Genomic DNA, 12,428 nt, shown 5'->3' with positions numbered 1-12,428 from the left:
CAAACAGTGCAGCAGTACTTCAGCTTTCACACAAACTCACAAAAGTGAGACCAATCCATTCTTTATATCACAGGAGTCATGGCTGAAAAGGGACAGCAATTGTGTTTAGTGTCCCTGTGCCAGATTTGGTTTTGCTGAGAATATGTCATGGTCACAAAAATGCATGGTCCTTGTACAGCTGCAGCTGATGACACTACTACTTACTAACAGTAATCCAACAAATGTATTAGCTAAATTTTATGTTTTGTAGCACTGCTATTACTGAAAAATAAGGCCTGGCAAGTCATGATGGAAAGGGAAGTGGAAGAACAGTGATGTACAGAATTGTGGCTCAGTAACTACTGGAGTCAGTTCAACTGAAAATAACTAAAAAGATTTAGCTGTGATTATCAATGTCACTTTATTTGTGACCATCTGAGCCATTGATCACTGCTTATGAAAATGTTCACAAAGAGAAAAATCTAAAAGTATTTAACTCGATGAGTTATTCTTCCCTGACACAAATAACAGGATACAAATAACAAGTGGTCCTAGTGAATGACCCATAATCTGCAAATGACCCAAAAGAACATTTTTAGCAAGTAATTATAAAACTGCGTGGACTTGGACTTTTAAACAACTTAGTGTTTTGTGTCCTACATACAGGCAAATACAGATGAAGAAAAATAAAAAACATTCACATCAGAAACAACAGGGGATATTTTTCTGAGTGTGAAATAAAGCAAGTATATGATTGTTACATTAATAGATTCAATTCTCTACCACACAGTTAAATCTGTATGTTCTGCAACTCTCTGAAGGAAGAATTTAAAGGAGATGTCAGAACAAAAAGTGTGTACCTTCTAGAATCTGAGTATATTAGGATAAATTCATCTTCAGTAAAAATTCATTGACAGCTGTCTCTGAAGAGATTCTGAAAGCTACATATCACTGTCTAAATAATTATATCTAAACCCAAACTGTTTATGCATCATAACTTTGAAGGGAACAACATGCAGTTGAGTGTCAAACCTTCACAAGCATAGGTATGTCTTTTTAAGCAATATTATCAAGGGCAAATTCAAATATTAGAGAATTACTAAAGTTTTTTATGGAACTCTGGGTCTAAAGATAAGAAACATGCACTATGTTCTGTCATAAGCAAAATACTTTTTTAATGAAAAAAAAATTTTTGGACTTGGCTACTTGGAGGACTTAGGTTCTCAATTCCTCTGAATCTTATTATAAGCCAGGAAATAAAATAGTTCCCCAACATCCACAAATGTCAAAACTGCTTTTAAAAAAGAGCATTTTTGGCAGTATCTCTGATATATCCCAGTTGCCCAGCACATGTGGATCCACAGCACGAGATCATGCTCAGACCCTGTGGCTCCAGCACAGCCCTGTGCCATACCAGTGTGTGCTACAGACACAACAGTGAAAATTCACCATAGCTCAAGACAGCTGACAGTGGCATAGCCATAGGAACCAAATGCAAAGATGTATCACTTGATTTTGGAAAATCCCCTATGTTGCCCCTCAGAGAAAAGGCAGTAAGTGTTTAAGGTGGGATGTGTTGTGCCATAGCTTACAGTAACCAGACCAAACCTGCCTGGAAGCTAGAGGAGCAATCCTGAGCCCCCAGAGCTTTTCCACAAGGACATTTCTCCCTCAGAATGTCATGGGCTCCTGGGCCACACACACTTCCACCTTTGGTCATCTGCTCTTTCCTGCTAAGCTGAGCACAAGCTGTGGCTGAAGACAAGCAAGGCTGAGAAAGCAGCTACGGAGCATGAGGAGACAGCTCTGGTAAAAGCAACTGAGGGGCCAAACTACACCCAAAACCCTGACAGACTTCTGCTGGAAAACACCAAGATTTATCAGCCTTTAACATGGTAAAGCTGAGGTACAACCATTTTTGAGTTTCTGTATCTCGAGATTAAGCATGAGAGAAGAAGCTAATTGCTTGTATTAATTACTACTATTAATTGTATACTCTATTTTTCCTGACTATCCATATGTTGAATAAAGTGTTTGCAACCTGCTGCTTCAGCCACTCTCCATTTATCCTTCAGAAATCATGCTTATGATAATAACCTACCGTATGCTATCTTTTTAAAGATAAGAAAGATAAGATACCAGCTCTGAGCTGGGTAGTAAGAAAAAAACCCCAAATGCTTCAATTGCATAAATGCTGTAAAGTCAATGAATGCATCAGTTACTGACTAGATTGCTTGAAGGCCTGAACACCTCATGGTAAGGCAAACATACACTTAACTGAGAGCTAAAGTGGAAAAAAGTTCCATTTCTCCACTTGGATCTGCTAAACTGCTTGAGCTTTAAAATCAAAGTTCAGTTATATATGAATAATGCTTGTTTATGTTAAGTCAGTTCAAGCATCTGGTCTTGAAAATTACTTTCAAAACTGCATTTCAGAGAGTTAGATGAGTTAAGTATGCAGATTTATAGTGACAGAAACATCATTTGAGGTAGATTTTACTTCTCCCTGTTATCAGGAGGAGAATAAATGCTACATTTTTATCACAGATAGGCAGCCAGATCATTTCTCCTTGTATTTGGTTTTGACTCTTCATATCTCACATATTCATAAACACTTCGATAGCTAATGCTTGAAATGATGTGTTGGTGAGGTAAGAGACAGACTAATGGACAGTACCTGCAGGGGTGAAGGTGAAGGACTGAACTGCAAAACAAGAAAGCAAACATATTGTGAGTTACACACCCTGACAAAAAGCGCTAATTGCAGGGCACGAGTTTCCCCTGGAAATTACTCAGTGGGGGCTGACTGTCATAAGCAGGACACAACAGCTGAGCTTAAAAAGCACCAACCAGCCAGCAGCCAATGAGAAATGATGGTTGGAAAGATGAGCAGTGAATTTTGACAGTCACATTTGAAGACTCTCTGTGCAGACATGCCGTTCTCCCAGTCGTAAACATTAGGATGAACTTTGAAGCATGATCTGTTATCTACTTTCCTTGCTGAAAGCATACACAATTTCATGATGCAATCCATGTTCACATCACACTTAGATGCAGCAAACGCCATGAGACGGAATGAGTTGCATGAGACACAGTTTAAAATTATTTACAGCTATGCTCCTCAAGTTGTAACAGACTGCTCTCAATTCTTCCTCACCCAATATGCCAATTCACATAATAATAATCCTAATAATCCTCCTTTTTAGGAAAAACCTAGTCTCATCTTGTCCAAAGCTTTAGGTAGGACTACTTCCTAAGAGAAATAACAGCACAACAGTCTCTCATATGAAAAAATCTTGGGATCTAGAATGACATTTCATGTCAGCACATGTGTGTAAGTGTGTGAGAACTATATTAATTTCTCAGTTAAAGCCACCCCATCTCTCAGAGAGCAAAATTTACTGCTATTAAAGGAAAGAAAAAAAACACCTTGAGAAAAGCACAACCTATGAATGACAGAGATCACGTGGTGACACAAAGTGAGGTTCCACAAAAGCCAAGAAGGTCCAAAAGCCACTGGTCTCTCCTTCCTCTCCTTCCACTGCTCATGTGATGTCTTCTTGCCCTTTCACTAAGCTAGTAGAAAACACATGAAGCAGGAAGGATTGAAAACCAACATGGAATAGTTTCCTGCTGGTTTAGTGAGCCCAGTCAGGACACTGAGGAGTCTGACTGTGGCTGAGCTGAACTGGGAACAACTTGGCTGTGACTGATTGTGGGTTTTTGGCAAGTTGGTGCTCAGCCCTTTAGGGAACTTGAGCCCCTGGTTTTGCATTTGATAACTTGTAAATAGAAGGGCACACTTGTGTAACTTTAGTGTGATATCATGTCAACATTAAATATGTTCTGTCCTCAACTGGACAAATGGTTTCTCTTTTTAAGTGTTAATGAGAACTACAAGAGAACCTACTGCAATATATGAATAATTGAGGGGTTTTGTGTGTTAAATTAGGCTTCAGAGTAACCTATTTTATGACAGTTCAACTGACTTCCCAAAAATTCATAAGAATCCTGAAAACAGAATAATACACAAAACAAAGTTTGGGGAAAGATGAAAATATTTTCATTTGGCAAGCGTATTTAGTTTTCCAAATGTAGTTTTCAAAAACTAACTTATAACTGGAGCAAACATTTAATGCAAGAGAACATTCCGAGATGTTCTGCCCCCAACACAAACCTGTTTATGGCTTCTGCCTTAGGTAAATTTTGACCACACTTCTCTGTCTAATACATAACTTTTCCAGCTACAGGTATGAAGTCAGTGATTAAGTATCTGCATTTACTTGCCATGCACATGCAAACATTTAATGAAAGAGAACATCCCAAGATGTTCTGCCTCCAAGAAAAAAACTGTTTATGGCTTCTGCCTTAGGTAAATTTTGACCACACTTCTCTACCACTCTTCCAGCTACAGGTATGAAGTCACTGATTAGGTACCTTCATTTATTTGCCATGCACATGGCTTCAGAGACATGGAAATGCACAGGACTGAAGAAGACAAAACCTCTTTAACTTTCCCTGTAAGGGTCTTGTCTAACTCATGTAACATAACATATAAATGATGCTGCACTGCCAACAGAGTGCCTTCTGAGCAAGGGGCAAGAGGAACAGTTAATCCTCTTTGTACTTTTTTAAAGCTAGGTGTGCTGGAGATGTAAAAATACTGCCTTATGATAATGATGAAATGTGGTACCGAGCAATGCATTTAAAGCTTCTCATACACCAGCGATTTCACAGCATACATTTCAAACAAGCATACAGAAGTCACCCAGGACATTTTCTCTGTAAGTTCAGTGTGGTTTTTAGGTAGGTTTAGCAGCCCCTGTTCTCTTTATGACAGCACCTGCTGAGATGGCAATGAAGTCACTGCTCTTACCAGCGTAATTGCTGAGCCCCTTCCTCTTCTTTCTTCGCCAGTACAGCCAGATGCTGAAACCCATGAGAATGACCCAGCACGCACCACCAATGCCAGCTATAAAGGCAGGCTGCTTGACCACATCAGTGATTTGCTCAGTTATGCTGTTGTTATTCTCAGTGATGACAACTTCATTACGACCCCCTGCACAAGATAAATCGAACAGAATGTGGTTATTCTGGAACACACAGTGGAACCAGTACTACAAATTACAAGTTTTTTCAAAATAGTAATGGACCTCAAAAGAGCTATCCACAGTAGAAGAACTTTAGGAAGTAGCAACGCACACCACAATTTCAGTGTTTCTAGAGCAAATCCACAGCCGTTTTGCAGATATATATTTGCAAAAACAGACCTATGGAACACTCCCAAGTAATCTAACAGATGCCAATCCAGAGCTTTTTTCCAACAATATACATATTTGTTAGTTTGTTTTTCCATAATTGTAGACAGAACACAATAATGAGAAGACGGTTCACAGGAAACTAATAAAAAAATAAAACAAGCAATCAATAAACAGCTTTTTCCAAATGAGTAATCCAAATACAAAATAAGCTACAACATCAGAAGGAGGCCAAAAACTCTTACTCAACTCATTTGTTTTCCCTGAATGGTAGCTTCAAAATTTGAAAGAAGCAATAAAATAGATGCACTTTCCACTGGGGCAAAGACGCATTTCCCAGCAATTATTTCAAGGAGAAAACAGTTCATACAAATTCAAAGTGTACCATCTCTGACACAAAGCAGAAAATAGCACAGTTCACAGCAAGCACTAAACAATCACAGCAACAGATGCTATTTTTTTCACCTAGAATATGCATATAAATTCTTAACATCAACCTGAAAGAAATAATTATAACTCAGAATTAAAGTGACCAATTAAAGTGACATGCAAAAATTCCTACATCAAAAAATGGCTATATAGGATCTTAAATTGTATATTACTGTAGAAAACTGTAAATTCCAGTAGATGCTCCCATTGGTTTTTTGCCCCTCTTTCTCTAAAAGGGAACTTTTCTAAAAGGAAAAGCTTGGCATTTGGCATGAAAACAAATGCTCATAAAAATCTGAATGGAAATCCAGGAAATGCTAAAGCATATAGTTCTAGGGCCAGCATTTTCAAGTTGTCAAAAATAGTTAGTTTAAAATTAGGAAATGCAGAACATACTTTTCTAAAAAAAAATAACCAAAAAAACCCAAAAACCCCCCAGAATTTTATTCTATGTATATTTTATATAAACTGCCCACATCTGCAGCTTTGAAATTCGTGAAAGATTATCCATCATTTCCAGTAAAAGCATTTATATAGCTCAATCCTTGAAATGTTTATGCAATATTACCAGATGCCTGTATGCACACTGAAGAGCTGCAAGAGTAGCTACTCTATGGAGACAAAGAAGATGCTAACAATGTGATTCTCATTATGAGAGTCTATCACACACATAAAAGTAGTTGAACATTGCAGTAAAACACTGAAATGGTCACTCCAAGGAAATTATTAATAGTGTTGTATCATTACGCTATGCTGTGAAAATGTACATGTTCCTTTTCTGTAATTCAGCAATGGTTAGATTTACTTCTTCCAACGGAGCAGCTCACTGGCTTCAGCCTAAAGACAGCACTCAGGGGGTCTGGCTGAAGCAGGTCTGAGAAGTCTGACCCTTCCCATTTCCACAGACACCTCTTTGCAGGTGATCCAGCGTTCACACAGCCATGATTTATAAAAGGGGATCCTTTGAGAAGATCCCTCTGGGACTGCCCCTGCCAAGATGCTGCTCCAGGCCCTCAGTGGTGTTCAGATCTGGGCTGGGTTAATCGGGAAGAAATGCAGCACCCTGCATGCCACTGCTGTCACACTGCTGACGACCTTGGTGAGTTTATTTGGCCTCCTCTATTCCAGCACCCTGTCAGTATTTGGTACTGCTGACTGTCTGCTTTTGCAATCAGACTGTGGAAGCTGTGCTAGAGCTTGGCCTGCTTTCAGTCACTCTGGGCAAGGAACAAAGCAGGCTCCCTGCAAGCAGAGCAGTCCCACGGAAAGATGCTGCCAGACGTACAAGAAGTGCACCAGTACTGGTGCCATGCACCAGTCTACACTGGGTGTGCTGGGAACCTTTATTAGCATCAGGCTCTGGGAGCTGCATCTTCTGTCTTGCCACTGCCAAAGGCCCAATGGCTTCCAGGGTGATTCAGTATGTGAGGATGAAACCGAGTGAGCAGCTGTGGCTAGGAAAGAGCAGGCGGCAGTGGCTGCTTTCTCTGATTTCCCATGTGTTTTTCTGCCCATGGAACCAATCCATAGGTGCACCCCGGTGCTGAAAGAGGAAGGGCTGACAGCAAAACTGATAGAAAGGGGCTCTCTATGGCATGCTCTTCCAGACACAAAATCGATTTTCTAGTAGAAATCAGCACGGGAGTTGGAGTTGCTCTAATTACCATTCACTTGCAGTTAATTTCTGTGCCCTTTAGAGGAGAGGCCAAAGCAGTGGGACAGTGAGGAAACAGGTAGTCTTGGCACTGCTTCACACACAGCCGTGCTACCAAGGAGAAGAGCAGGCAGGGAAGTGCTTTGGAGACACCAGCTTTGGGAGTGGATGCTCCTGGATTCAAGAATGAGTTCTTTTCACTAAAGCCTGCAAAAACATCTGAGGATCCTGTCTTCTCTAAGACCTGAAAATAGTATTTTGAAAATGGAGGACACAAGACCAAACTGCAAAGAGCCTGGGAAGAGATTTCAGTGGATTGTATGCTCTGCCTCTCTTTTAGGGAAAGATACATTCTGTCTCCAAATTACCTTCTGAAGTTTGCAGTCTGGCTGTTTGCTCTTACCCCTCTGTGCCTAGCAATTACAACTGCAAAAGTAATAATTCATTTTAATGTCAAAATAACATATGCTTTGTGAATTTGATGATGGAAAAATAAATGGAGACAGATGAATGTTACCCACTGGCTTTTGATAAAATTAATATAATTGTTGGGGGTTGGGGAAACAAACAGCATTACTCTTGTACTTCCTTATATAATATTTAAGCAGAAGTAATAACTATATCATGCAAGGTACCAGTGTACTATTTCATATACTGCAGGTGGTTCTGTAACAATGCTGTCAGTTCAACTAATTAGAACACAGACAAGGGAAGTGTGCGACCTGTAACGCTCCATTGTTCCTGAAGACAAAAACATAATGAAATATAATGTCTTCCTCCCATTGGAGAGTAATGAAGAACAAAACTAATTTGTCGGACCAAAAATTAATTAGACACATCAGATTCGATTGTACCTATTACTGTGAAAGTTTGCAGCTGTTCCTCATATTATTATGCCAATGATGGAATGTAAGAGGGACCAGGCCAACTGATGAAGAGAAATAATAGCTACAACATTAACCAGCATTGCCCTTATCTCCAATTTCACTTCTGGTTTTCCAAGTGAATGTTTTTTAGCATATCATTAGTGATCATAAAAGTTTTATTCTCGATTCTCTTTAAGCCTCTCATAAAATTTTTCAACATCCTGCTTCAAGTATAGGCACAAGATTCCTGTAAGAGTGAGACAATTTCTAACTAAAGGAATAATATACTTCCTACTGCTTCCTATTCTCCTGTTTTTGCTTTCTGGATTGTCACAGGTCTGTTATCTAAAATTACTCTGGAAGACCAGCAGTTGATTATCCACCATGAAAACCAGTTATTATCAGAAAAACCCTACATTTTTAGAAGAATGAATCATATATTTAAAAATAACATCTCTTTTTATACACTGTACTCTGCATTTCATGACTATTAAAGTTTTTACTGCTTAGAAACACAGCTTAACTCTCCTCCACTACAGACCTGTTCTCTCCATAATTCAGCATTTCTGGAATTGTTCATTTTGTATGCAAGCTGTTAAATGGTATAGATAAGCACCAGACCATATAGAACTCTATTAGAATAACTCAATACTGCTTGCCCATTCATTATGATGTTTTGAGGTTTATTCATTAGCTCATTTTAAATCCATGTAAGTAGGGTTTTTAAAAAAATATACTTAAAAAAATAATTTTCATATTTTGCAATTTCGATTCCCATTCAAACATTGAATGGTGCCAATTCGTGATTTTCAGAAATGGTATCACTTAAACACTGTTACATCTATCAAGCAAATTTATAGTCTGAGAAATAAGTACTAGCAGTTCATAATCAACAGCAAAATTGGACCTAAAGAAAAGGGAGATACAGACCATATATGTAACAAACACATCCAGCTTCAGATTTCCGAGAGAAACAGAAATGACAACAGAAACATAACCCAAACAGAAACGACTTTCCATTATTTTTCATGCAAATGACTCTCAAATGTGCAAAAATGTCACCAGACAAACTTTTTGAAGCAGACATTCTGGGATTTATTTTATTTAAGGAACAAATAAATATCACTAAGTACTCTGGGAATCATCCAGCAAAGACCACTGGTGCAAGTATAACTCACAACACATTCACTGACACAAGGCTACCCACATACTTAAAATGCAACCTGCTTGCTGTGCTTTGCTGGAGTAAGTACAGTGTACTTTGTGCCTAGTTAGATGGATTCCTTAGTGAAATAAGAATAAAAAAGGTGCTGGGTTTCTTGCATTTTCAAAAATCAATTTTTTGTTTTCACTTCTTGATATCTTTTTTCCCTCTCTTCTTTGGTATTTTGGCTGCCTTTTCTAAACCAAATGCTACTTTCACTCCACTCTTGTACCTTCACACTTGTACTCCTGTCTCCAGTGAGACTTCAAAGCTGAAGTATCCTAGCTTCTGTTTTGATGAATGGGAAACCAGAATATCAGTACACATTTAGGCAATAGTTATGGGATAGGCTTTTTTCAGATTCTACACATAATAGACTAGTCCATGTTTGGGACAGTGTATTGACAACATTTCTTAGAAAGAAAATATTTAGTAACAACAGAAGTCTCCCAAACGAAGTCCATTTAAGTAATAACTAAGTTGGATCATACAGATAAAAGCAACAAAATTCCTGTATTGTGCACTCAAAAGAGATGCTGCTTTGCACAGCTCATTTCAGGTTTGCTAAACATTATTACTTCTAGTCTTCCTTATTGTTCCTGCCTTTACATTTTATGCTCAGGAAAAATTTCTGAAGAAACAAAACCTGTGTTTCCCTCAGGTCAGGAAATTAGTTCTGCATGGAGACCACTACCAAGAAACAACTACTTCAAAGGCTGGGAGGACAGTGCTACCTATGCTCTCTAATTGGTCTGGAGACCACTTTTTCTTTGACAGAGGAGGCTTGTCTTCTTGGGATGCCTGAGAAACACTGACTTTAGACATTCAGAAAACAAGGGTAAGCAGAGCCTTAGGCACCACTGGAATGAGTAAGGGAACATTCCAGCCATTTTACAGAAGGAAAAGGGAGCTCTGGCTGTTTGTTCCACACATCTGCCAACCTGCAGAAGCAGTAAATTAATTAAAAAAAACCCCCAAAACATTAAATCAGTTTCACTAGGCAGGCTGCATTTTCTCCTATGTCTTGGGAACATCATCGTCTGCAAGACCTCTGCAGGAAGACAAAACATTATCAGGCAGCAGGACATAAAAGCTAAGTAACCAGCTCTAGTCAAATCTTGTCTTTTGCCCCACAGATTTTTATCCAGAAGTGATGTATGAAAGCATTTCGAAGAAAAGAAAAAATTAAAAGCCCCAACAAAAAAACAGGCAGAATGAACCAACAGAACAGACAGTAACTTACCAATTATTATGGGTTGTGGGTCACTTTTTACTCCCACACCTGCGCTGGTGCTTGCAGCAACTTCCACGCGGTACTGGATACCTGGATATAGGCCACCTATTACTACAGACCGAATGGCTGCATCTACTGTTTTGTTGATATGAAATCGAGTCTCATTACCTAGGCACCAGATCTGGGACAAAAGTTGATGTGTTAAAACAGATGAAATTCTCCACACTCACACAATCGCGCATAGACACGACGCATCAAGGTATTTCATGGCAACCACTTATTTGGGACTTCTTGGCAGTCTTATGTCCAGGAATAGCTGAAATTGGATGATTTAGCTCAGCAAGTATCCCAGCACAGGACCAAGCCAGCTGCAAAGACTGCTTGCAAATACTTCTCTGGACTCTGGCTCTCCATGGAGTGCAAATTCTGCGCTTACACTTCTTAGAAGCACAGACCAGACCATCCAAGTGGAAAAGCGGTGTTATACATTAATGGAAATCTTGTTTATCAAACCTTTCATTAAAAAAAATCCCACATTTTTTCCTTCTAAATTTCCTGCTGAATAGCAAAAGGATGCCAAACAATATGAGCACAGGTTGAAACACTTCTTAAAGCACTAAAGAACAAACAATTTTCATAATTCTTTTCAAATTCTTTTCATTGCACAAGAGGGATATCAGAATATTCTGAAATGGAATAAGCACAGACTCACAATTACCGCTGCCTTTGTGATTATTTAGATTGTTTAGGAATGCAGACATCAGTTTCTCACTCAAATATTACTTAATTAAACAGAAAATCCACCCTATAATCAGAACTGGCATTTTGTGATGAGAACAGTCTGTGAGTTCAGAGTGTTATGTCTTCCTCTCGCTTTTTTTATAGGATTCTCCAAAGAGGTTTCGAAACTAACTTCTAAGCATGTTTCTTCAGTTAATGCTATCTGCAAATACTGCTTCTGCATTACTAAAGAAAGCATTTACTACCACACAAAAAAATCAATGCATAAATTTATCACATGTACACTTACATAAAAATAAGAGAAGAAAACACTACTGGTGGAGCCACTATCAGTGACATACTAATGCATCTAGGCGACAGCTATAATATCTTTACACTTACTTTTGACCTTGCTCAGTGTTTTACCACACCTTATCTTTTTTTCTGTGAAATGCTGAAAAAGATTTGAGGAGAAAAAAAAAATCTCTTGTTTTCCTAAACCTAAGGTGATCCTGTTTGCCAGCCAGAATGCATTAAGGTCAGTAAATGCTGCATTCATTCCTTCACTCCTTGTCTGTCCTGGTCTTAGGTTACAACAGCTGTGACATGCCCCTAATTAAAAGCATTTAATTCACAAATGAATTTACAGGCATTCTGATGCTGTTGATTTCTGTGAAATCAACACATCTACTTTCAGTTTGTTAGAAAATGCACTGTGGAACTTCAGCCATTATTTTATACTCAAGTAAATATTAGACTCTCTTCACCACTCACTGTGGCCAGTTCACTACTCAGGCAGCCACCTAATCTAACACAGGAGAGCTGTAATAAGTAGTGACTCCAGCTGGTTTTATACACAGCCCAGAGGCCTGAGCACTCACCTGGAACATGGCTTTTATTAGCCATCAGCCCACTTTGTTTCATATCTACACGTTTTGTGGTTTAAGAGTGTGCTTTACTTGTTTGCCTATAAGCCCTGGATGGTTTATATTGACTTATACTGGAGTCAGGATCAAGATTAATTAAGCCAAAGGATAATTATTAATTGATATGAAAATTTGATCAATAAAATACTGTGATTAAT

General features: G+C 38.7%; 1 protein-coding gene across 6 annotated transcripts in view; it reads right to left on the bottom strand.

Moving 5' to 3' along the window:
- Positions 1 to 12,428, bottom strand: part of ROBO2 (roundabout guidance receptor 2) — a 429,807-nt gene that overhangs the window by 54,561 nt on the left and 362,818 nt on the right. For all 6 annotated transcript variants that reach the window (XM_063393923.1, XM_063393924.1, XM_063393926.1 and 3 more), the window contains exons 16-17: positions 10,634 to 10,805; positions 4,856 to 5,038 (exon numbers count right to left, since the gene is read on the bottom strand). In XM_063393923.1, the coding sequence (XP_063249993.1) occupies positions 4,856 to 5,038; positions 10,634 to 10,805 (355 nt within the window). The remainder of the gene's footprint in view (positions 1 to 4,855; positions 5,039 to 10,633; positions 10,806 to 12,428) is intronic.

Source organism: Prinia subflava, chromosome 3 (genome assembly GCF_021018805.1).
Source record: "Prinia subflava isolate CZ2003 ecotype Zambia chromosome 3, Cam_Psub_1.2, whole genome shotgun sequence".
Classification (NCBI taxonomy): Eukaryota; Metazoa; Chordata; class Aves; order Passeriformes; family Cisticolidae; genus Prinia; species Prinia subflava.
The sequence above is the reverse complement of the archived record's forward strand: the minus strand, read 5'-3'. Positions and strand labels throughout refer to the sequence as shown.